Consider the following 27,360-nt stretch of genomic DNA (forward strand, 5'->3'; position numbering starts at 1 on the left):
AGACTAGATGTGTGGAGGCCACATACACCTGCGTCACGGCTCGATTTTCATTTCAATAGGCTTGTTTATAAGTGAAGGCTTTCAGGCTGCCTGCATCAGCGTGTCACGCAATCTGGAGAACAGAGGCTCACCTGTTTTGACTGCAAACTGAGCAGGTCTCTCCGCCAAGTTATACAGGAAAATGGTACAAAGAGCTCCTCTTTGGTTAAATATGTCTGCAATGTGTTTCTTGATTCCCCAGATTAGAGTCAAAAGCCGAAACATTTCAGTAAAATAAAAATAGGTAGAATTGTCACACAGACTCTCACAGTAAAATTACACTTTCGGTTTGTGCTTTTCAAAACCAAAGCCTTGTAGTTTTTCTGTAGAGAAACTGGTTTTATTTAGATTTTTTCCTGGCTCAGTTATACAGTACTGAGTTTTATTGAGGTGAAGCTTTTGAAGAAAGATGGGACTATAATAGCAGGGAAACACAGCTGTCACACAGCAAACAGTCTTAAATGGGCATGATTTAAATATTTCATATAGTTGCAATGTAAAATCCTTTTTGATGCAAAGGCTTTCTAATACTCCTATTTCCATACACAGCGACCGCACTGTGATCTGCCAGCGAATCTTACTGCGGAGCACATCGATCCCTCTCTAGTCTATCAGAGCATTTCCACAGCCGGCGCTCCAGACCAGTAGTGGCACGTCCCTGGAGCGCCACTTTGCTCCGCTTTGTTCGAGATATGCTGCAGGTCTATTTTCAGCACCAGTCGCTGCCAAACCACGTCAATTCCCGTCAATCAGAAAGCTCCAAAAAGGAAGTCATGAGCGTTGTGTATCCAGATCTTTCAAAATACAGCACAATTCACGAACTCTTGTTTGCAAATCATCACTATATCAACATTACGTGTCATCCTGCAGCGAGAGCAAAGGGTCACTGAGAGGTCAGTGGGTCACAGAGCTACAATGGTGCCATTGAAGAGGAAAAGTTCAATTTTTAAGGACATTTAGCCAAAGAATTGTATATAAAACCACACATCTTTTAAGAAAACATTAACCTTTTAACTTCCTAATGTACTCATCCAATGGCAGAATCAATAATATCATGGACTGATACCAGAACAGATGATAAATTAACCACAAAAGGTGAAATTGTCCACTGCTGACATACTATTCCTGCATGAACTTGCAGTTCTCCCGTGATCTCTACCCGCTGATCAGGGCTGTGTGCCATGGCATAGCGCTCTAGACTGGCTTCCAGTGGGCGAGGTCGCTCACCTTGCCTTTGGTCAGAGCAAACCCGCAGTGCTTCGGTGCGTGGCGCAGTCGTCCTATGTGAAAATTGCGAGTTAAACGGGTGTGCATTCACAGTGCAGTTATATACAATCTTACCTGTTGGCCACAGAGCAGAGTGGAAATGGAAACCAACTTTAAAAGAGGAAGGGAAAAAGTAATCATCCCTTTGTTGAAACAGATTAATTCCTTCAGCTTTAAATGCATTATTGTGCAACTCATGACTGCTTCACTTAAACACAAGATTAATGGAAAAATCTAAGAAACTTAATCTTGAACAGTTTGATAGTAAAATAAGAAAATTCATTAATCTCCAGGATTTTTTTTAGCTTCCCTTCATGCACTCAATTTCTAAATGAGGACATTAAAAATGGATTTTCTCCTTTTAAAATGGGATTCTTTAAGCTTCCTCATACACATACAACTCTTAGATTCTGATCAACTTCCTGCTTGAATAAGCGAAGTAAGGCCGTCCACATACTACAGGATTTTGAGCCAGATTTTTGGCAAGATTTTCCTCCCCTCAACAGTTGTGTGTGCATATCCTGAGTGGATGGTAATTTGTCCGACTAATCCTCATGTGTGCAGTGTCAGCATGATTGTTTTACAGCTCTAAATCGTGTGGTATCCTCCCAGACCCTGTTTGACATTTATGATTTTAGGTCGTAGTGCCTCTGATGGAGTACCCAAAACAACCAATAAGAGTGAGCAGACGGGATAGCTGGATCATACGTACATTCTCCGCTCACAACCACAAAAACAACTGTACCATCATTCCAGTCAGGATTTCGTCTTGAGTCTTTCCCTTGTTTCATGATTTTGCTGCGCATGTGACAAATGTCAGGGCCGCCTGTTGTGGAGGGACAGCAAGAGGGTATCGACGTATTCTGAAGTCACGTGACCACAGGAGGTCATTGGCAGATCGGCAGGTGTGTGGGGTCTGGTGATCTGACAGTCTGGCTGAGTCTTCTAGTGTGTGCGTTCAGAGGATTTAAGATGAAAAATAGTTTGAAACTGTCCTGATGTCTGTGGTTTCCTATGTTTTTAAAATCATTTCAGATTTTTAAATCGTCTTGTGTGAGGCCGGCCTAAGATAGGTATGAAAAAGGAAGTTTTTATCAAGGCTTGACAAAAAATATGCTTTGGTTTTTCAGCCCTTTACCCCACTTTTTCTTTCTTTTTACAGCTCATTTTCAAAGCATGTATTTTGATCTAGAACCATTCTTGTCCATTGCCTAAAACTGTTTGAATCATAGTAAAACAATTCTCTGAGTTTAAAACATTTCATAAAACGATGTTCATGTGATTTGAGTTTGTGTTTTTTGTATTTGTTTGTCTTGTATGTGTATTAATTCTACTTTTTTTGGCACCCTTTAACTCTTCCACTAACAGTCTGGGGTTTTTTGCTCTTTTTCAGGTCAGTTCTTCTGGGTGAACGGTTCGGCCTACGGTGGCCCCTGGGTGCTGAGTCCTTGGCTGTGGGGGGGCCAGGGTCCATGCAGCCTGGACATGGCCGTGTTCCTCCATCCAAAGCAAAGTGGACAGTACACCATATGGCTTATTGAGCGAGATAAACCACCTCTAGCCCTCTTCTCCACTGATACACTGCCACGCATCACAGGGTAAGCATTTGACTTCTATGTCCTCTGTTTTATGCGTGTTACAGCTGCTCAATTTTCTAAGTTACATCTGAATTATTTTCTGTCTTTAGTTTTGTTTATGGCTTAAAATCAATTGGCAGAAAAGACGAGTTTGCTGGCATTATCTTAATTACTTTAATTAAAGACAAGCCAGAAAGAGAAGTTGAATGAAAAAGTTTTCCTAATTAATTTGTCTTTAAAAAATAAAAGAGATGAAATGCATGTAAGAAAGTGATGTTCTGAATTATTTTATTTGGTCTGTAGACAGGAGAAAAAGAACAAAGGATGCAAAAATTTAAGTCCAGATCAGAAAAATGGATCAAGAAATGCTTTTTAATCACCCAGCTGCGTCTCAGGGTTTCTTTTTGTTTAATTCTCATTTAAGAGCGTCTCATTCACATAAGCATCTGTAAATGTTACCTCTGTCATTGTTTAATGGAGTTCTGTGTGTTTTTGTCTGTTTGACTGAGTGCATACTATCTATCTGGGGTCAAACGGTGCTGTCCAGAATCGCAGCTGAATGTGTTTTTGTGCAGTTTCGAGTTAAATTTTTCAACCTACCCAGACACAGTTGAAAGGAGAGTGATTTGTGACAGAAACAAGGTAGTTTGAATCCTGGTCTTTGTTTCATTCCCTCCAATTTTGTTCCACTCTGACATTATGAGCACCTTCAAGGAGACCTACGTGTTCGCTGATCAAAGAGCCCGTCTCCCCTTCATGTCGGAGTGGAAGTTAGTGTTTTCACTGGCTGCTAGCCGTGTGCTGAAATAGTTAGACTTGGTTTTGGCTCTAGCCCAGTAATGTAGGGAATAAGGATGCTTTCACACTTAACCTGTGTGGTTCATTTGAAACGAACTCAGGTGGACCAAGACCGCTTAAAAAGAAGGGTGTCGATCCACTTTGAGTTGGACTCTGGTATGGTTCATTTGTTGGGACTACATGAACCGACCTTGTTTCAAACTAACTGCAGGAAGTGTTGTGCTTTAACAGATTAAACAAGCCACTGAAGCCAGTGGCTTCAGTGGCTTGTTTAATCCATAAAGGCCACTGAAGCCAGTTGGATATGTGTGAGAAACACAGACATACCTGAAGAAGTTTCAGGAACAGTTGTGCTGATATCTTTTTTTGTCATAAGCTGCTGTTTGCATGAGAAATATCATAAAGGTGATGAACATCATTCCCCACACAACGACTTTACTTGTGCATCACTCAGCTGTTGATGTCAATGTATTTATCTGTTTTGGGAAGCAAAGGCATCTGAGATCAACTGATAAATCCAAACCCACTGATAGACACACAGTGTAACAATGTAGAGCATGCTCATTCCACCCTTTCATAAATGACCTGGTCAGTTTTGGATCTTTCCTGTTGAATGTCATTTTCTGTGCAGCTGGTTTGACATTTGATAACTCTATCATATTGATTTGGATTGTTTTGCTTTGTGACATAACAATGTTTGCAGGATTTGATTCATATTTGTTTTGAAAATGTATCTGCATCCCAGAAATATTAATTTCATGTATGAATGTATTCATTAAATGACTGGGGCTCATCAGGTTGAGTCGATTGTCTCATAACTGGAAGGTCTTGGGAACAACCCCCAGCTCCTTCATGTTGTTGTGTCTATGGTAGACAACCCCAATTTGCTCTCACTGCTGAGTCAGTGGCCACTCTGCATGGCAGCCTTCACCATCAGCAAGGGAACAGGTGTGAAAGGGTAAGTGTAACCCTGCGGTGTAAAAGCACTTTTGAGTAGTCAAGACTGCTATACAAACTCAGGTCCATTTACCATTACCTGCACGTAATTTGGACCAGTTATAGAGCAGTTTCATCGGCCATTACACCATTTGGTTTCTTTGTGAATGTCCCTGAATGAAAACAGGCCAAAGTTGTTTTTGTAATTATGCAACAAACTGTTAAAAAGGTCACATATGCAAAAATCCACTTTCTAACAAAAATATGTGCCCCTGGCCTGTCCACAATCCACCCAAGAATTAGACCCCCCCTCCACCTTTGAGAAAATGTGTGCTGAAACGAGCCGTCCTCAGATTTTCCCTCCATGATGTCAAGTGGGGAGTTAGCCCCACCCCCAGGTTACTTGGACCTCCCCGCTTGGAAGAAAGTCCCGCCCTCCTCTCCTTATCCTCAGTTGTCAGCTGAGAGGAAGATAGGGAGAGCCACATCCTTCAAGCCACATCCATTTCCCAAGAGGGGCATGGTCAGGGGCAGAGCCAGACAGCTCATTTACATTTAAAGCCACAGAAACAGCTCATTCTGAGCAGGGCTGAAATAGAGGGGGTTTTAAACATGCAAAAAATCAAATACTGGAGTGTTATTTTCACCGATTTCACAGTTATGTTGTCGGGACCTCTGAGACCAATATAAACTTGTCTTTAAAGGGTAAAATATGTGACCTTTAATGATTTTGACCGGAGTAAATGGCATAGAGATATAACACACCCTTACTTCTGTGTTGCAACAGGTCTACCAGGTCTACCAGCTGAGGGTGTGTCCAAACTGATGCTATGTTAGTTTAAGTCCAAGAGGATTAAAAAAAAGTGTGCTGGCCTTAGTCAAAATGTGCTGCATAATCACTGGCACTGCTTAAAGTTACTTGGCTACTTACTTCAGACTCAGGACTCTAGAAAAGGCCTTAACATACTTTTTAAGGAGCTCTTGTTGCTCCTTCCTTGCTGCAGTAACGTCCAGACAACATGCAAAACAAAAAGACTAAATGTAAAATTGTTTTGTCCTGATTGCCATTAACCTTTTGAATGTCTTAATTTGGTATTTATTTTTGATACTTATTTACAGCTCCTTTCCCCTGCTGTTTCTTGCACTTTCATCTATCCATTTCTGCAGTTTGTGTGATGGTTTGGTTTGGTACTGGTAAGCAAATTGAGGTGCCATTAGTGAGAATCCTCTCACCATGATCAGCCTTGCCTAACTTGGTGTCTGCTTGAAGCGTCATACCGGTGCAGCAGCGTCACCTGTAGCCTGATGTGAGGGGGAGATGCACACACTCTGCCTGCACAGTGCTCACTTCTCTGGCTTCTGAAGGTGATTTCAGAAAGGCTCAAATGTATCAAATAAGTAAGAAAACGTGTGATTTTTGTCTAAGAATACAGAAGCAGCCTGACGTGCACCAGGTCGCCTGATTATGGCATGTCCTTGCACAGGGCACATGCACACATCTGCATCATGATAGAAATACAATATTTCATTCAGCACTAATAAACATTGAAGTTTACATATCCTACACAGAATTTACCACAAATGCTGTTCTTTATTGTGGACTAAAACAGAAACATTATAGTTTTAGGATCCTACACTTTAAAACACTTAAACTAACATCCTTAGAGATCAAAGTTAACTAAAATAGTCTGTTTATTATCAATAAATGTAAATAAATGCAAACACATCAGTATTTCACTTTTTAACTTGAAATTGGCCTCTCTGTTGTCGCTCCTCCTGTTATTTTTCATATAGAATAGATGTTTCACTTTACAATGAGGCCACTTGCATTCATAGGAAGAATTTTTTTTAATTATTAGATTTTATGTGTTGAACCGACAAGTGGCAAAAAATCAGAACTCCTTATTAGCCTGGTCTTCTGTTGATGATGATTGATGTTGCTGCAGTGTTTTACCTTGTTTACTAATATTTCACAATAATGGAAATAGATTCAAATCCCTGTTTGTTCAATGAGTGTTTTTTCAAGCCATTTAGTTCAATTAAATACATGGTTTCTTTCAAAACATTTAATTCAATCACAGTCCATAAAAACAAAAGAAAAAAAAGTACTTACTCTTCAAGTCTGTTGGGGTTTTTATCTAAAAGCCAACTTAAATGCTACAATGGGAAGGGAAAGGTTTTTTTGGGTCCTTTTTTTAAGTCCACAATAGGTGAGGAGATAATTGGTGATAGTGAAGATGATGATGATTAGTCCTGGTTTAGCTTGCCATCTTTTGGATCTGGAAAAAAAAAGAAAAAAACCTGGCCAATTCACAGTAATTGTTTTAACATGCTCCTTTATTGAGTCTTGTCTGTTTTTTTTCTGTGGTTGAATATTTTTAACAGGAGTTCAATTCATACACAAAGTTAAATAGATAGATAGTTGTTTATTGTCATTGCATTGTAAAAACATAATGAAAGTACATTTGGCAGTCTCCTCTGTAGCAGCAAACACAGTTGTCCAAGTGGTGGTTAGAAATCCGCAGCATCATGTCATCCATCCTGCTGGTGAGGGAGCGGGCACCCACGAGAAAGAAGCTTGGTATGACAGGTTTGTGTGGGGCTGCTCTTAGCCTAGCCTACAGCCCAGCTTGTTTGCCCCGCTTCCGCCTTCTCGCACAATGTCGTCTCTGCCTCCTCCCCACTGGCTGTAGGTGTCATGCTGCTTCCCGTCCTTCTCCTTTCAGTCTCAGAGTCTCTGTCAGAAAAGATGAAAACTCCGTGGGCACGCTGTCAGTTCTGGTGTAAGTGTAGGGCTTTGTTTTGCTGCTAGTGATGAAGCGCCAGGCCACTTGCTTTCGTATGTGCCGCCCCATGTTACCTCAGTAGGTAGCATTCAGTAGTCTCCCGTTGACCAGGCAGTGTTCAGTGGCAGTTACTGGCAGTTGTTGTTAGCTTTTAAGCTAGCCAGGAGTTGTTCTTTTTTTTTTCTCAAAGGTGTCCTGGACCATCCATCTTCCTTGCTTCCATAGGTTTCAACAATTGTCAACTTAATTGTGAAAAATACTACAAGTCCAAGATGCAACTCGATTGCATCCTTCTTGCTGCCAACTGCTTATTATCATGTTTTGAGAGCTTTAACAAAGTTTGAGCACACTCGTTTTCAACAGTGATGGCTCTCTGCCTCTCCATGTCTGTCTGATAACTTCCTGATTAAAACACTGCATGTGTGCTTCCATTGGCTGGTAGCACTGTGCGAGATTTAAAACGGGATAGAATGTGATTTTGTTCTACAATGGGATATTTTAAGAGATTTAAGTTGAATACCATAGCATTTAGTATAAAAAGTGTCACAAGTAACAGATTACATTTTTTTTTTAAATCTCAAAATTTACAATACATTTTTTCACACCCTATGTATCAAATATGTTGATCATTTTTATCTTTTTCACCTTTGAATCCCTCTTTTTTTTAGAAATAAATCAGGTCATATAGGGACCTGGGTTGCACACAGCTTGCATGACTCACATCCAACTCCTGACTTGCTGGTGAGTTTGAGGAAACCTGAAATAACCCAGTATGTTTGCTTTTAGTCTTGCTGGCAGTATAGACATGATGATCCATGCTGTGAGTACCTCCTGTAACTTGTTTTGAAGACACGTCTGCTGCATGAAGCAGTTTTGCGCCTGCCACCATCTATTGGCTTTTATGTCATCTGCGCCATAGGGGATCTGTTTCCAGACAAATGTAAACATGGATATACAGGCATGTCAGGTTAATTAAATGTTGCTGCTAAATTACTTTGTGTTGTATTGAATTTACATTTATATTTGTCATCTTTTTTGTTTAATGTGCATTTGTTTAATGTTTAATACATGACGGGTTTTCCAACTATCACAAGCACTTCTAAACGACGCACGATGGGACAGACTGTAATGTGCTCTTCTGTAGTCTCAAATTAAATTAGAAGAACCAGGACTGCATCTGTGAGCTTTTTGATGCTTATTTCCTGTGACCCCAAAGCAGAGGCACAAACTGATCCATGTCCTCTGCAATGGTGCACCCTGAGTATAAATGCATGTCAGTCAGGTTCCCTATCATGTTCTGTGCATATGTTCCATTATGGAAAACATCCAGCTGAATCAAAGAAAAGCACATTTATTAGACGCCTTTTATATAATTTTCTCAAGCAGCAGCCTGGCGCCAATCAGCAAATATTGTTTCCACATTACCTCCTGTGTGACTAATCCATCATTAGGACCAGGTCTGCTCCCCTTTCTTTGTGCTCTCTTGTTGGAAGCTTTGCTGAGATCTAAGTCTCACACTGAGAGCAAAAAGCAACAAAGGACAATAGAAAAGTTTTTCATCTTAATGCTTAATATGTGTTTCTCCCCTTAATATGCATGACTGCTTTCTATGAGTAGGAAATGCAGAAACAAAGAGGAGCTCAGCCAGTGCTCTGGACATGTTTCACGCTGCTTGTGCGTGTAAAACCCTAAGGGCATTAAAATCATATGAATACCATGCTCCATACATCTCAGCCTCTTTATATACAGTATGTGTGGGAGTGAATGTGTTCAAACAATTGTGCGAGTGTGTGTTTATGTGGCCACTCGTACTGTTGTGTCTTCTTAGGGGAGCATGGCAGGGACGCTCATTACATATGTGACGGATTAGGCCGATTGCTTGCGTGCTCTCATTTGTAGTCTGAGACTGCCGTCCTCCCACGCTGTCTGTGCCATTTGGAGACTTGCTCAGACAAAATCCCCACATTTCTGCTGCTACGGGAGGACGTCTCATTTCATAAAGAGGGGGCATAAATGATCCACCACCTGCAGATCCCATTACTAATTGTCATTCTGTGGCCTCGCTGTGTCTTGTGTGGTTAAACATTCAACAAGGTTAGCCAAGAGGCGAACAAAACATCCTTGTTCACAGTGGTCATCAAACGAGAACTTTCCGGTCTCAAACATAAACTTACCAGGCTGCATTTCATTTGTATCACATTGAGCTGTGGGTTAAAAGGACTCTCAGGTAATGCAAACAACGAAAACCATCTCCACATTCAGCAGATACAATCATATCATACATAGTTTTGTCTGGAGGAGGAATAGCTACCATTTAAAAGCTACCCACACACTCTCTGAGCCTTTTATCTCTCCGAGGCTACAGTCCCTTTTGCTCTTCTTTGCCCTGTGACTTGGTCAACTTTGTTTGTGTTTCTTCTCAAAATTCTCGACCCAGAAGTCTCCTATTATCTCTCAAACAGTCAAGCTGCACTGGAACCAGCAGTGTCTGAGGGAGCCCATGCTTTGAAAGCTTCAAACCCTGCTACACAGTCTGCACTGTGTAAGTGTTGCGTCATATCTAACAGAATTGTACAAGTGGAGAAAATATTTGTGCCAATTTTTTAGTGGTCAGTGTTCATCCTCTACACTTAGCCTTAAACGTTTGGTTAAAAAAATGATACATTTCTGTTGCATGTTGAAAAGGGATAATGTCCATTACTGAGTAGAAAAATATATGAATTGAACATTTCAGTGAGGTCAATCTACAGTGCAAGCTCAGTGATTGACATATGCCTGGAGCGACGGCTGGCCTTCACTAGAGGGTATGTCTGATCAGTCAGGCAGTAGCAAAACATTCCAAGCATGGCTCTCTGCTCTGTGAGGAATGGATGAAAACATAAGGAAAATGGACTTATATTAGCTAAAATCAGAGATCCACACTGTTCACTAAAGATAGAGCAGGCTGTTAATATTTAGGCATAAATCATGACATTTGTTTGGACCTGTATACAAAGCAGGGCCTGAAGGCAGTGATCAGCCTGGTTCATCAGTGATGAAAGTGAAACTGAATTACTGTTGAAGTTTTGGGTTTTTACCAAGCTTCAGATCAGTTGATTCTCCATATTTCACCAATCCATTCGCTTCATTTTACTCTAGATTGTGTTAATGGATTATTCTGTGGTTGTACTCAGCTTTTTTTCTGAAGACATTTCCATTTTATCACCTGATGAACGATCATTACCTCCTTGTTTTCATAACAAAAATAATTGTCCGTATTTAGGCCAGGGTTGTCAAACTCATACTGGGTCCGGGGCCAGATTTAGGCCAGGACTGTGAAAGTCAATCACAGATTCTGAATTTAGGACTAACCTAAAAGCCTAACAAGGTCAACATTTACACATAAACTGTCAACCTCGTTCTCACTATAAATAGAATATCAAAAAATATAAATAACACTGATAATAAATCATTCTGAGAGAAAAAAAAAAAAATGCTAAGTTTAAGGTTCAAAGTCTGAGTTAAAGTCAAACCTATCAGTTCAAAAGGTCAAAACATGAAATTTAAAGGCAAAATAATGTTTTTAAAAGGCAAATAAATGAGGTTGAAAGTCAAAATCATAAGTTTAAAAGGTAAAAATATGACTCAGAATTTTTGAATTGTGAGGTTAAAATATGATATGAAAAAGTCAAAACATGAAAAAAGTCAAAATCATAAGTTTAAGTCAGACTTGTGAGATGCAAAGTTGAAAATATGAAAGGACGACATTCATTTTTTTCCCCACCTTCCTGACTTTTTAATCTAACTTCCTTTACTCTTTACTTTTTCAGATTTTTATCATTTGAAAAGGATGTTTTAAATTATGAAGGTAAAGTTTACACATTTATGCTGGGGGCAAGCTGCAGACCTCATAATGGTGGGCCAGTCATGATAGAAAGAGCTTATGCTCTTGCGGGTTACATACAACCGTACCACGGGCCGGATTTGGCCCCCAGGCCTTGAGTTTAACACCAGTGATTTAAGCAAATGCAAACAATAGCCTACAGATCTCAACTTTCATATTATATGAGTAGTATAAACTGTTCCTGGGTCAAACACTTTCAGGGCCACTCTTGGCCAAAGTGGGGCCCTAAGCAGACTTTGATATGAGTCTGCTTAAGGCAGACTATAATGACCCCCCCTCCCAGGGTCAGTATAGTTAACTGAAATCAACTAAAAATAACTAAAACTAAAATGTTAACTAACTAAATACTCACTTTACAATACTCATACAAAATTATCTTAAAATAAGTAAGTGTAAGGGAGTCATCATCAAGGATAGCATACCAAAAACTACCACAGACCTGAGTCTTCCAGCAAAACTAACTTTTATCTGAAAAAGTCACAAAAATGATCATTGCTTTTCACATTCTGTGTTGCAATAAAAAAAGGTTTTTCCTCATTTTTTTGAGGTAATAACTGTGGGTTGATTATTTTCATCAAAACATAAATTAGCTACCTGTTTTACTGGAGTCTGTCATGAAAATTAAACTAGCATAAATTTGTAGCTAAATAGAGGTGTACAGATATTTTGCATCATATGATTCATGTCCAGCGTTAACCACATGTTGATGGTACCTGGACAGACTCCTGCTCTCTTTCTCGCTTTCTTTCATGTGTTGTGAGGAAGTGAAGCATATTTTGATCAGATTTTATGCCGTTTTTGTTTATTCCCACACATTTGCAACCAAGCAGAAGCACATTTTGCATTCTTTCGAAATGAAAGCTCAATCATAGTCAAAACCAGAAATAAAATAAGCCAGGACTGAGGTAGTAAAATACAGCATTGAGGCATCACAGATAACAGTTTTGTGAGCCAATATCCTCTCTAAAGTCCACCATTCAGACTACGAAGATGAGATCTCAGAGCTCATATATCTCTCTTATCATTGTTTACTCACTGATTGATTGCGATTGAAAAAAAGGAAGGCATTACCAAACATGCATGGGATAAAAGACAGTGAGGATTCTATGAGAAGTTCAGTTTTGACCCATTTAAAAATGAATAAACTAAAATCTTTGGATGCTATTTTTTAAACTAATTTACCAAATGATACCCCAAATGTTACTGATTCTAGTGTAGTTAATGAATCCTTGCTTGCACCACTGTGCAGCCAGATTTTTGGGTTATACTTGTATTACACCTCACAAACCCCCTGCCTCAGATTTAATCATACGGTGTATAACTACACCTGAGGGAAGCATATTTAGGACCTCTGAACACAGGCAGCGAAGGACTTGACTCATCAAACAGTGTCAGCTCTCACAGTGAGTGTCAGCATCCCAAGTGCCTCTGTCAGCACCCAGGGAGAGATATGAAAGAGAGGAGGTGGGCTGCAGAGCTGTGTGGATGTCTTCATGTGGGCATCTTAACATGAAATATGTTTACTAGTTCAGGCTTTGCAAACATGTGTATTACATCGTTTATTGTGTGTGGTGTGGCTTTATCTGGCTGTAGTAAATTATAAGGACTGTGTTTTGTGAGCAAAGAGGCGAAAGCTTTCACAGATCTCATCTCAATATTAACCTGCCCTACTTTACATTTGTGTATACCAGTAATCCCCCCACCTGTCCATTATGCACTCACAGAATCCAGAAACAATATTGTCATGTTTATTTCTTTACTCAACATTAAAGGGGATATATTAAAACCATTTCCTACCTTTAAACTCAGTCTCTTGTGGTCTAAATGTAACATCTGTGCCAAGCTTTGATAAAATGTAACATGTATCAAGCACCAGAGATTTCTGACCCTGTATAAACCAGCTCTAAAAAGCTCATGTCAGCCATTTGGTTACTAAAGGGGGCCTTTGGCAGCTATCATATTGATTACACTGTTCCATACCAGCATAGATGTACCCAGAAACAGACAAAGAAATGGAACTGATGGGGGACTTAGGCTGCTTATCTATAGCTGGCTTTTTTTGTGCTGGCAGTGTTCAGGACCTCAATTCCAGAGCGCTTCGTGCCAGTGGTTATTGTTGCTATGCTACACAAATGAATCAAGCTATGGATGTGTGATGTTGTTTTAAGATAGCTCAATATGCTTCACATTTCTGTATTTCAAGGAAATATCACACAGTAGTAACCCAGACAATGTAAAGGAGTCCAGTCCCGACACAGGCTGCAGCTGCAGACCTGAAAACTACCTGCAATAAAGATGAGTCTGATTGGTTTCTTTTTCGCGATTGTTATAAGTCCCACCCCTTCTTAATTTTGATTAGCAAGTGAGGCAGAGTGACACTGATGAGTGCAGCGCTGTTCTGAAAGTTGAACGGTTTTCAACCAAGAGCACTTTTATCAAAAACAGCTGATGGTAAGGGTGTTTTTCTGCCCAGGGCACTGGTTGCTCAAAATGCTGGACTGCATTGGTTTTTAATTACACATGAGCACTGTCAGGGCTAAAAGAGCCAGCTATGAACACAGACACTTAAGCCTCGTCACAAACAGTCACATCATACCAGGTTTCAGTGGTATTTGCCATGCCCATAATTAGTGCTGCACAATTAATCTAAATGCAATCGCATTGTCCATCCATCCATTTTCTATACCACTTGTACCGTTTGGGGGTCACCAGTCAACTGCAGGGCTGACATACAGAGACAGATATCCAGACACACTCACATTCACACCTACTGCCAATTTGGAGTCGCCAATTAACCTGATGAGCATGTTTTTGGTGGTGGGAGGAAATCGTAGTATGAAGAGAACGCGGGGAGAACATGCAAACTCCACACAGAAAGGCCCTGAACAGGAAGCGAAAGAGGAACCCTCTTGCTGTTAGGCAAAAGCGCTAAACGCTGCACCACTGTGCATCCAATGGCATTGTCAGGCTGTGCAATTCCATACATAATCAAATAAAAGGCTGCAATTGTTTTATAATAAGTAGTGTAAATGCAGTTTACAAAGCAAAGTTTAGAAAATTTCGTATTTTTAATGTTACTTAATATTTGCATGTTTTGAGTTGAAAAATACACACTCTAAAACTATTATTATTGTCTAGATTTTCCCTAAAAACCAAGCAAATAGACTCATGATATCATTTATGCATTATATCCTAATCACAGTTTGCAAATAGCAGTATTGTCAAGTGTAATCCCTATTGCATATAATTACCAAATTGTGCTGCACTTCCTATAAACATAACTGACACCAAGTTTAACGTGACTTTTTGTGCTTCTGCAGCCACCCAGTTGGTGAAACTGCTGGTTTTGCACTTCTGCAGTATCTTCATTTTCCAACACTAGAGGTTGCAACTTTGTGGCATCATAAATACAGATGTGCACTTCCATGATATCTCATCAGCGTGTCCTGAGGGGAAGCATGGCTGCCAGAGGCAACACAGCTACCTTGTGAGTGAAAAATCGTAACTGTCACTCCTTTTAAAGACCAAAAGCCAACATCATCAACCACAACACGAAAGAAACAAGTGTGAAAGCAGGTTAGAAGCAAAGGTTGCTAACATCGTTTTCCTGTATTTGAAATGTAAAGAGAAACAAAACATAATGGTATTCTCAAATACTTACAGTTCCTTCAGTACACCTGCCACAGATTGTTGGTGCTAACCTGTCTTTAGGATGAGTTTGATGGCCAGTCCAGTATTATACTGCCCAGAGGTTCATGGTGCAGTCAACATCATTGTGATGCAGGGTTTGGCATGCATGAACAAGCTCTCACCAGTGGTCTGTATGTTTCCATTAAAAATAAAATCCAGCCACTTCACTCTTAGTTCTTCTGAGGCTGGACTGTGATGTGAAGACATGGTCTTTGTAGCAGCGTCTATGCTGAGCTCTCCCAGTCAAGAATGCTCCAGCTGCTCCTACACTTGCAAGAAAAACAATGGTGGACCTCATCAGAAATTTCGCTTTGAAGCCCTTGGTGGATGTGCCAGGTCATGAGTGGGTATTATTGTTGTGCCTCTCACTGTTACGTCACAAGGAAAGCAGATTCTGAATAGATGATCAGATATCGTGTTTTCAGAGAAAGATGGACCACGAACAAAGGACTGGCTTGGCTTATTTAACGTATTGTGGGTTGGTTGAAACTCTGTATCCAAATAAATGTGGAAAAATACTCCAAAAGTGGATTTTAGGTGCATCCCCTTTAACACTGCATGCATAACATGGCAAATATTGCAAGATGTATTAATGCCATGCTTAATGCATGAAGGGAGGTATCAAATGTACCCTATGTGACAAAATTCAGGTAAGAGTTAGTGTGGGAGCTGTTGGATGTCATGCACAATATGGCATTAAAGCTCTGCCATCCTAAGACTGATCCATGGCTTGTCAAATGCTGGTGAAATGAAGCATCAAAGGCTGCAGGTGTTAATGTGACATTCTGGCTTGCAGTAAGAACATTAAAGCAAGTGATTTATATATACTGTAACAGGAGCCGCACTGCACACTGTCCTCCATATGTCTGCATATGAAAGTAGTTCAGCCATAGTGCATGAGAGAAAGAAATCACTGAAAACTTCTACAGACAAACTGAACATGATGCATTGTAAAGCCAGTTTTATCTTAAGGTCATAAATATAATCACACATCCTTGACAAGTCTGAATCACAGATACATTTTGTATTTTCTTAGGAAATTAGACTATTTCATTATAACTGTCATGGTTATGGTGAAAGCAGCCAAACACAATGGAGCCAGTCGGCTACAGACAAAAGCACAGCTGCATTATTTTATTTCAAATTGAACTAGCTGTAATCCCTGTAAGTATAAAGGATTATTCTTCCCACTAAACTAATTATTCAATTTACTGATTTACTGTTCCATAAAGGAATTAAAGAGCAGGCTTCACACTGATATCCTATTCTTCTATGTGTTCTCAGCTGATACACTTTGCCAGATGAATAATTACAAACTGCTGCTTTAGTTCTTTTTTGATTTAGAAAAAATCAGCATGGTGTGTGAATTTGGCGGGTTTTAATGAAAGAAAATGTCTTTAATCTCACTGCCAACATATTCAATGTTTCAGTGTTTGCTATAGAAAGATAAGCGTGTTGTAGCTCTAAATATTTTGTAACTGAGTGCATGTTTCTACATACTGTATGTGCAATATTTACCTGTTTGATTTTTAAATTAGAAGTTCTTGTCCCTTAGTTATTTTATTTGAAGTACTTTGCATTAAATAATTGCTCTGCTACTAACTTGTAAGTCTTGGATAGCTCATGACTGCTAATGAAGGCCTTGGGATAGTTTCTTTTGTAAATGGAAGGAGTTAGATGGTGTCCTTGGGAAACTATGATAGAAATTTTCATTTCGGTGTTAAAATCTATATGCATACAGTATAATAAATGGACTGATAAACAGTCACCTGGGAGTGAAGTCTGAATATTTGTAACTCCCTTTACCGACTGGCTGCAGTGTAAATCAGTTAACAGAGAGTTGATGGGTCAAACTAGTAAGTTAAAATACAGAACCGTCCCAGAAGGACCTGCACTGTTTCTGTTTCTCTCCTACTCGTTAGCTTGTATTTGAAGTGCTTTTTTTGTTTGTTTTTTTGGCAGAAACGGGCAGAAACTAACCTTGCAAAGCAGATAGATACACCCGTTTCCATGTTTCTCACTGGAAAATCCATCTTGCAAACCACCCATCTGAAATGTTTGGGCCCAGTTAGAAAGTGACAGGACCAATCAGCGACGAGGGGCAGTACTTTCAGGTGCTGCGGAGTCATGACATAAGCAAGCAGCAACAAGAGGCCGGTGCAATTATGGAGGAAGAGATTAAAGTGGATGCTGCTGAAGTGTCAGTTTTATCAGAACTTGATGACATTTCTTCATTGAAAGAAGAACAAAGAACAGCAGTGAGTTGTTTCCTTTTCAAAAATCATGTACTGACTTGTCTACAGTCCGTGGTTTGCGTTGTGCAGTTCTCTATGGAGTTTGCTCCTCGGTCGCGGCTACGTCCCGTATTTTGTTGCTCTGATTGGCCCGTAAAGGTGTGACGGATGCAACGTTCATCCAATCACCGTCCGAGTTTCTTTTCAAAAGCTCTGCCCTTTCCCAAACGCTGTTCATGGGAGGTTTACCAGATGGATGTGTGAAACAAATCCATCTGTTGTGCCAGATTATGCAGACACAACATTATTAGGAAACAGAGGCTCAAGAACTTGTGTTGTTTTCATTGAGATGACTGTGCCTAATACTGTATGCCTTTTCCCACTTCACCATTACGTAATGAGCACAATAAAGAGCTGCAAAGGTTTCATGCTTGTCATTCTGTTATGAGACAGTATTACAGATAAAAACCCTTGAACTGGGCTGTGAAAATAAATAATCAATACATTTTAATGTAGATGTATTGCCATGCTTTTTTGGACAGTATAACTGACTTTTAATGAGGCACAATATGAATTTTTTTGTACTGCAAAGTACTCTGAAGCTTCACTTTTCCCAGAACGTAACAAAGTAAGTAGAGATGCATGATATTTGATGCGCCGATATCAAATATACCCATATTTGCAAATTCATTGAGCTTATACTGATATCTATACTGATTTATAAATGTTGTTCTGACCTAAATCACAAAAGTTTAAGGATGAACAAAGACACAAACTTCAGTCCTTTGCTCACACTTTAAAGTTTCAGTAGTGAAGATAAGCAAAACAAAAGATTTCAGCTGCCATAGCTCTGCTGGTCCTGCCAAACTCAAGAAACTTACTCTTACTTTCACCTGATATTTGTAGAAATGTATGGCTGTTTTTTACATCTGATTTGAGTCAATGTCTAGTGCTGATAAAGGCTGATAATACAGCCAATGTGGTCACTGGATTTCAGTTTTTATAGCACTTTTCTAGTTGTCCAGCTTCTCAAAGCGCTCAAATCACCCTTATCCATTCACACCCTTTTACTCCACATTCACACAATGATTGCAAGGGTTGCTGTGGAGACTGGCCATTAGTATTCACCAATCCCATTCATCTGCATTCATACACATTCACATGCCACTGGCATGGGGTTTGAACCCCAGAACTTCTGGTTGCAACCAACCCGATATTGGCCAGTTTATACACCCGCTTTCTCGGTTATAAACACTTGTACGTATTTCCATACAGGTCAAAACCATAAGATGGATGGATGGATGGATGGATGGATGGATGGATAGATAGATAGATAGATAGATAGATAGATAGATAGATAGATAGATAGATAGATAGATAGATAGATAGATAGATAGATACTTTATTGATCCTGAAGGAAATTCAATAATTCAATTTTTGTAAGCTAAAATCTCCGGATACTGTACATCCCTAAAAGTAAAGCAACAAGTCACCTTTAGATGTCATTAACCTTGTAACCTAATGAATTGCTTTTGATTGTATCCAAATCTCTGTGTGTATCTTACCTTTTTAGTTTTTTGTTGTTGATTATACAAATACATACTAAAGTATGAGTAAGATTTACAATTAAAAAAAAAAAATGCTTACAACAGGATGTAGTGGTTGTCCCACATTCACTATACTTCACATTTTTGACTGATTCATTGATTATTAAAATATTCATTAACTGCAGCCTTATTTCATATGATATGGATCTTTATTCTTTTGCAAGGTTTTGATTTCTCTGTCTCCTTTTCTTTTGAGAAATACTCAAGCTGTGCTTGCTAAAAGAATAATGGTTTTAAAAGCATTCTGGATGAAACTAAAGTCGGCTTTTCTTGCTTCACAGCATGGAAACAGATTTGTAGAAAAAGCCAAAATCCATCTGAAGAGTTGAATATCAAACTGATTAGATGGATGACATAGATCCTAGCATGTGGTAAGGAAATGTTCAATCTCTCAACAAACCCAGCAGTTATCAGCTGAAAGGCTTTTAAGAGTAATATTGGAAAGTAAATGTTCTGTAGAGCCATGACATCTTGTCTGGGGATAGCGTCAGCAGATTTAAATAATACAGTCTCCACTTCTCCGGTGTGAATATGCCACATGAGAGACAGACATTACAGGTCAACATCTACATCACGAGGACCTAGTGTGATGATCGGCCTTCAATACAATGAATGTTTTTTTTAAATAACTGCCAAAGCAAAGACAAGGGAGGGAGATGTGCATTGTGGGTAATTGCTCGGTGACTCAGAGGGAATCTTAGGGGATACATTTATATTTCTTGACATACTCTTCTCTGTCTTTCTCCGGCTCTGTGGTAGCCTTCTTTCCTATTTTATCATTTCAAATGTAAATGAGACTTGTTGTAGCATCAGCCTCCACTTGTTCACCACTGTTCACTGCCTTTCAACCCGGTTTCTAAAGAAGGGACACGGCTTCATTATACTCATTGGCTAATATGTTCTTCCTCTCCAGGGCTGCAATTTTCAATACATTTGCTCACAATGCTGCATGACATCTTTTGGGCAAATTGACACAGAAAGGAAAACGCAAAGAAAAGAACAAAGAATCAAGACTGTCGGGCTCTAAGGTGGCTCTTTTGCATGACATTTTCATATCTGTGAAACCCAGAACAAACTGTTCAGACTGTTGATCATCATTGTTAATCATGAGCTAAACAAAATATAGGCAAGTTAATAGATAATGTGCAATCTTGTCATCACCTATAACTAAATCTAACATGGTTTGAAGGTGACATACTACACCCATCAAAATATTACATGGACCAACCCAGGAGAAGGTCTTTGACCCTGTAAAATCCTACTCTACAAAGCTTTTCTCAGAACACTCTTCTGGTGTGTGTCTTGAAATGACCTCACCTCTTTTACACCCCACCCCTCTTTTCCATAAGACGTGCCAACACAAGTAAAGCTGTTGGCTTCCATGGCGTCACATCAGTTTCATGATGCAGGCTAATGTAGCCATAAGCTTGTACTGGATGCCCAAAGAAGCACAACATACTGGTATTCCAAGATATTTACACCTCCCTCAGCAGATTTGTAACAAACAGTTGGTGCCGACTCATCTTTCAGAAGGATTTGGTGGCCAGTTCTACCCTATATTTCTAGACGATGATGGACCAGTCAATGTAAAATGGTTGGTACACACAAACCCATGAAACTAAAGCTTATCTTAACTGTGGGTTGGACATTTCCATTAAAATAAAGTCCAGATACTTCACTCTTGTGTACTTCTGAGGCTGGACTTTGATGTGAAGGCAATTGTTGGCAACAGAGCATCTTTAATGCTGAACCCTGCTGGCTGGCACTTCTCTCTTAAGAGAAAAACAATGGCCGACCGCAGCAACAGTTTAGCTTTGAAGCCATGGGTGAAGGCCCCAGCTGAGGAGATTGTGCTCACAAGGAGAGCAGATTCTGACAGACTCAGATTTTATTTTTTGGGACATGTGCAGACCACAAGCAAAGATGTGCCAATGCAAGGGATACACATGATTTACTCGCTCAAAGACTAAACCCCCAGTCTCTGAGTAGTCAGCACCTGAATAAGTAGTTGGTTAAGCTAATCCTGAACATTTTTTATCCATTTAGACCCATAAACAGGTCAGATAAGAGCAAATTGCTAGCACCTTACATCAGCATTGGCCTTGTACTGTTCCAGCCTCTTGATAGCCATCGTCCATGCCTATGCCAAGCCCATGCCCCATCTCTTTTGGCATCCTAGTAGCAGATCCAAACATGATGCATGCAGTAGTCCCCGAGGCCTGATCCAATCCACTGGTTCCCAAGCACCCATTATGCAGTGAGCTTCATTGGACCCAGGAAGGTGTGCTGCATGCCCTCAGAGACGCAGCTGCCACTCTAGCAGCAGATCCTACCCATCTCCAGTCTCCTGAGCACATGAGCGTTAGACACATGATCTTGCCACGATAATCAAAAATGTGCCAAAGGAGGAGTCCAGCCATCTTTGGCCATCAGTCAGCACCCAGGCCTTACATGAATCCTAGTCTGAAATTCTGTCTAAAGCATAATGCAGCCACCTGCCACTAGCAGTCATTACAGCTCCAGTTAATAGCTACTGCCAATGGTAAACTGGTAGCACTGGCAGCATTACGAAGGAAGATGTTATTTAGCACTATTTTGATCTAGAAAACAGGGATAAAGTTGCACAGAGCCTGTGTGAGATAATACTCGTGTGACAGTGCATTGACTGACAGCATTGAGCACAGAAATATAGATGTCAACCTGCAATGAGGATCGAACATTAGTGGTGCTAGCACTGCTGACTTTAGCATCACAGACCAACTGTAGCTGCCACTGGGATCCTGTCTTAAATAATTAGTGCTCAGTTATGTCTGTTTCCTAGTTACTACCACTAAAATCATGTTAAAAACAGCGCTTTATTTTTATTACTATATATATCTCAAATGGCTGTCATCTAATAAACAAACCTGCATGCACAGTGACTCACACACATATACTCGGTTCCATCAAATCTTATCACAGCGTCTCTGTAGTGCTCTGGTGGCAGGTCCTGGTGGGACTTCATAAAAAGCTTCAGAAATGAAACATTTGAGCCTCATGTAGGGACTCATGGAAAAAAACACACAGCCTATGCATGGATGAGTTATGTCTTGTCATCCTGAGCTTGCACACTCCATACCCCCCCACCCCCATTGCTCATTCTCAACTCTTTATCTTCTTCTTCTTCTCCGCAGACAGGTTACATAAGGTACTACAGTTTTTATTCCCAACCCCCCCCCAATGTTCACAGGCATCTCATCAAAGACTCTCTAATCATATTTCCCTAAAGTTGAATCGTATATTCCTGACAGCAGAAGTTTCACATAAAGACCAGAGGAAGGTGAAATTTGGGAAAGCAAAAGCAGCCTACTTTTGTAACAACAGTGAATTTAAGTTTTCACCTTTGGCAAACACATTAAAGAATATCAAGCCCTGACATTAAAAGCTTAAGACCTAAATCACAAAAGCCTTTTATATGATGTTTTTTTTTTCCCTCTTTTGCATCAAAGTAAGAGCTGAGATAGTGTGTCTTCTTCCTGTTTGCCCTTCTCTACGTGCTGGCTTATCTTATGCAGTGTGTTTCTCTCAGGCTTACAGTATGCAGTGTTACTTTACTCTAGAAAAACAGTTTCTCATACAAAATATGTGACAATTACAACCAAATGTAATAATCATTAATTAAATATTTAGACTATTCATGTCTTACTGACTAGTGTGAGTGTTTAGAGGATAATAAAGTTAGAAATTGGTTGAAATTGTCCCATCTACAGTGCCATGAAAAAGTATTTACCCCATTTCTGATTCTTGATTTTTATGCATATTTATCACACTTAAATGTTTTGGATCATTAAAACAAATGTTAATATCTCACAAAGACAACCCAAGTAAATACAAAAGGCAGTAATCCCCCCCCCCCAAACCTAATAGCTGGTTGTGCCACCCTTGGCAGCAATAACTTAAATTGATAACTGGTGATGAGTGTTTCACATCACTGGGGTGGAATTTTGGCATTTTTTGGCATTTTTTGGCTTTTTTTTTTTTTCTTTTTGCCATTCAGAGGTGGACTTGCTGTTATATTTTGGGTCGTTGTCCTGCTGCATAACCCGAGAGTGCTTGAGGTTGAGGGCACGAACTGATGGCTGATGGTTGGCCTTCAAGATTTCCTGGTACACAGCAGAATTCATTGTTCCATGAATCACAGCAAGTGGTCCAGGTCCTGAAGCAGCAAAGCAGCCCCAGACCATCACACTGCCACCACCATGTTTGACTGTAGGCATGATGTTCTTTTTATCAGATGCTGTGTTATTTTACTCCAGATGTAACGGGCCGCACACTTTCAAAAAAGTTCAACTTTGGTCTTGTCAGTCCACAGAATATTTCTCCAAAAGTCTTGAGGATCATCAAGATGTTTCTTGGCAAATATGAGATGAGCCTTTGTGTTCTTTTTGTCAGCAGTGGTTTTGGCCTTGGAACTCTCCCATGGATGCCATTTTTGCCCAGTGTCTTTCTGATGGTTGAGTCATGAACTCTGACCTTAACTAATAACAGATCTTTGGATGTCGTTCTGGGTTCTTTTGTGACCTCCTGGATGAGTCGTCGTTGCACTCTTGGAGTCATTTTGGTTGGCTGACCACCCCTGGGAAGGTTCACCACTGTTCCCAGTTTTCTCCATTTGTGGATAATGGCTCTGACTGTGGTTCGCTGGAGTCCCAAAGCCTTGGAAATGGCTTTATAACCTTTTCCAGACTGATAGATTTCAGTCACTTTGTGTCTCATTTGTTCTTAAATTTCTTTGGATCGTGGCATGATGTGTTTCTTTCTGAGATTTTGTAGCCTACTACACTTGTCTGACAGCTTCTATTTAAGTGATTTCTTGATTCACCAAATGTGGCGGTAATCTGGCCTGGGTGTGGCCAGTGAAAATGAAGACAGCTTTCCAAGAACCGTGGTTAATTACAGTTAACTCATGGTTTAACTGGGGGGGGCAATTACTTTTTCACATAGGGCCAGATAGGTTTGGATTTTTTCCCTTAATAAACAAAATCATCTTTTAGAAACTGCATTTTGTGTTTACTTGGGTTGTCTCTGTGAGATATTTAAATTGGTTTGATGATCCGAAACACTTTAGTGCAATAAATATGCAAAAAAAAAATCAGGAATCATAAAGGGGGCAAATACTTTTTCACATCTCCCATGTTTAAATTGGTTAAGGTTTGAAAATCGTCCAGTGTGTGGACATGAGATGCTACTAAAATGCTTCTAAAACAGAAGACGTAATCTTTTTACATCTTTCTGACACTGAATGAGTTGGTCTTTGAAAAATCAAAAAGTTAGGGATTTAAATCTTTAATAATGCATTTAAAGAATGAATATTTTTGCTATAATAAGGTGCCATTTATCAAATGAAACAGGTGTGGATCTACATGTAAAATGTGAGTAACAAAGGTTTTTCATTATTTTACTATTATAAGAGCATAAATCTATAATGCAATTAAGAAATATCCATGTCAGCAAGTGCAGCAGACATTTATGGTCAGCCAGTGTTTGCCAATGTGCACTGTCGACCTTTTCTGAATGCAGAATCCTTCACATGCATTCATGACCAAATGTGACTTTCCTCCAGATGTGAACAGTGATTGCTCTTATAATGGCCCTTTACATCCTTTCTCAGGATGCCATAGGTTATGAGGTCAAACATCTATACAAACAACAGGTCAGTGAGCAAGAACCAGTGAGAGAGAAAGTGGAGACCGGTGTTGAGCTTGTCACACATTTAGAAAAAGCTGGCTCTATTTTCACATAATCTGCAGCAGCGCTTAGAAGGACTACATGAAGATAATTGAAATAGTTTTCTCCTGAATGATAAACAGATAATAATTGAATTTTAATACTTTGGTGTCAAACACAACCTTTTATTCTCTGCAGAAATCTTCCTCCTCTGTTTTGTTTTCCACAGCAGCACAAATACATACACACAGAAATTTTGCCTTGGGCATCTCTTCTCTCACAATTCTCTGTTTGGCATGATGCAGTGAAACTGAGACATTTTTCCTGTGCACATAATAAAAACTAAATCAACAAAGCATCAGGGTCAGTGTACTATGAGATAGTGTGTAAGATACTGTTCCCATATTTGGCATAAGATCGAGCTGTTTGTGTAATGTGTGCATGCAGCGTTTTGGCCACTTGTGTCAATGAATGTCTGACGACTCTCAGTGACTCATGAGATCTAGTCTTTAGCTCCTTGGTTCTTAACTGGTGGATCAGGACCCAAAAGCGGGTCACAAAGCTGCTTCCAGTGAGGTCACAGATGTGTGCTTGGAAAAAAATAGGGGTCAAAAAGTGGATGATGTGCTTTTGTTCAAAATTACTTGTCTCATTGTTTTACAATATAATTAGCAGATGCTTTTATCCAGAGCAATGTACATCTGAGACACAGGTGTTAATGGCATTAACGACCTTGCCCAAGGGTCCACACTGGATACTGGTTGGCCCCAGACTGGGATTTGAACCCCTTAATCTTCTGTATCAGAGTCAGCGATCCTGCTGCCATATCTTTGGTCTGTCATGTTTTGTTCATTCCCAAGTCCAAGCTGCACCATTTTTACTAAAAATGACATATGTATGTATTTATTTATTTATTTATTTAATGAGGCAATGCACATTAATGAACGATGGTAGCCATAGGCCAGTGCTTCTCAACTGATGTGGCATCAAGACCCATCACTGTTTTATTTTGCTCCATTTTCCAGAAAAAAAAGCATGGAAATTTGGTAATTTCTCAAGGATTTTCCTCATTATCTTAGTAAAATCAGCTATTTTAGACAGGATATACGATTCTTTCACTTGTCATTGTAGGGAAAGATTAAAAAGACTTACACGTAAGGCCCACTGTAAACAGACTTTCACCTTTTTTCTTCCTTTCAAACATTTAAGACCCACTGGAAAGAGCTCCATGACCTACTTTTGGGTCCGGATCCACCAGTTCAGAAACACTGCCATAGACTAACATCCATCCCCAGCAGGTTGATGGTAAATGTTTTAGGGATGTTCCCATATCATGTTTTCCTTACCAATGTGATTCCGATACCAAGGTGTTGGGTATCTGCTGATAGTGAGTACCGATCCGATACCAGTGTGAACTTTCTGAACCGACTGAGCAGACTACCAAATTATTTTAGACCTTTATGTGACTCAACAAATAGAATCATAATGTACAGCATCTCTGTGATCCTAAAGTTGTTTTGCTGCTGATTATTGAGTTTTACTCCTAAATATTAAAATAAAAGTAATACAGGGGGCTGCATCACAGGCTCTCTCTCTCTCTATCTCTCTCTATTTTATGGTCTTTTGGCAGCATGACGTGGTTATAGAACAGCTCGCAACTGGCTGACAGACCCTCACAAAGAGTACACAATATGGTGGGTAGCATTCGCATTAGCATTCAAGCTAGTGGTAATAAACTATTTTAATTTGATTAAAATGGATACAAAGGCGTTCATGGTGTGGATCTAATAATTAAGGTCCCCAAAAGTCACACGAGTTCCAGGCTCGCTGAAAATGCTGCTGCAAGGGATTCAAAGGTCTCAACAGTGTCAGTGGTAAAGCACAACAGCAAGCTTCAAGAGGAATAACAATTAAGAGGCAACGATTTAAGGTTCGAAAGTTATTTAACTTCTGATAAACCGTGTCACTTCTGGTGTTTTATGACAGTGCTTGTCTGGAATGCATTTTAACGATCACACTGTCAAGCAGCCACCGTTCTTTGCAGCTGCAGTGGGGCTTTTAGTTCTTCTTTGCTGCTCTAAAACGGTAGACCGTGCATGACGTGCTAACAATTGGCATGCCTAAACGATGCAAAATATAAAGCTAAACCAAACGGTATCGGATCGGTGCACAAATGACTCGCCGATACCAATACCTGAATTTTAAGCAGTATCTGACGTATTTCCGATACTGGTATCAGAATCGGAACTACCCTGATATGTTTAAAAGTATACGTCAAACATGCACATCATGAAAAAAATAAATGTAAATGCAACCAGACAATACAAACAGTACAGTGATATAAATAGACCCATATTTAAAACTAAAGAAAGTCATTACTTGGGCACCACACACACACCCATCATTTAAGGCTACAGTTGTTAAACTCTTTTAGGGTTGCATGTGTAACCACGGTCTCTTGGTTCAACTGAATATACTTTGTAAGAAATAAGAGGAGAAATGTGTGTGTTGCTATAGCTGCTGTAGTGCAAATTTGCATTTACTAGGAAATTAAAGGAAAGATAGATAGCATTGAGAACACATCACCTATCCACACTGAACTTATTATTTAGTCAGAAGATGTCCAAGTGAATCAAAGGACGGTCCAATGTTATTTTTCTTACATCTACTTGATTATTCAATCCTCATAGTCACACACACAGAGGTCGATTTAAAGCAGAGACCAGTTCAGATAATTCTCCATGCGTTGAAGCACAGCAGTGAAAACCAGTCTTCCCTCCCACATGCACTAAAGTGTGAAACATGCTGGTTTTGGCTGTCAGCCAGAGAACAGATGTC

General features: G+C 39.8%; 1 protein-coding gene across 1 annotated transcript in view; it reads left to right on the plus strand.

Moving 5' to 3' along the window:
• Window positions 1-27,360, plus strand: part of alk (ALK receptor tyrosine kinase) — a 755,603-nt gene that overhangs the window by 438,423 nt on the left and 289,820 nt on the right. Inside the window, exon 4 of the mRNA XM_041812830.1 lies at window positions 2,699-2,903. Coding sequence (XP_041668764.1) covers window positions 2,699-2,903 — 205 coding nt within the window. The remainder of the gene's footprint in view (window positions 1-2,698; window positions 2,904-27,360) is intronic.

Source organism: Cheilinus undulatus, linkage group 18, assembly GCF_018320785.1.
Source record: "Cheilinus undulatus linkage group 18, ASM1832078v1, whole genome shotgun sequence".
Classification (NCBI taxonomy): domain Eukaryota; kingdom Metazoa; phylum Chordata; class Actinopteri; order Labriformes; family Labridae; genus Cheilinus; species Cheilinus undulatus.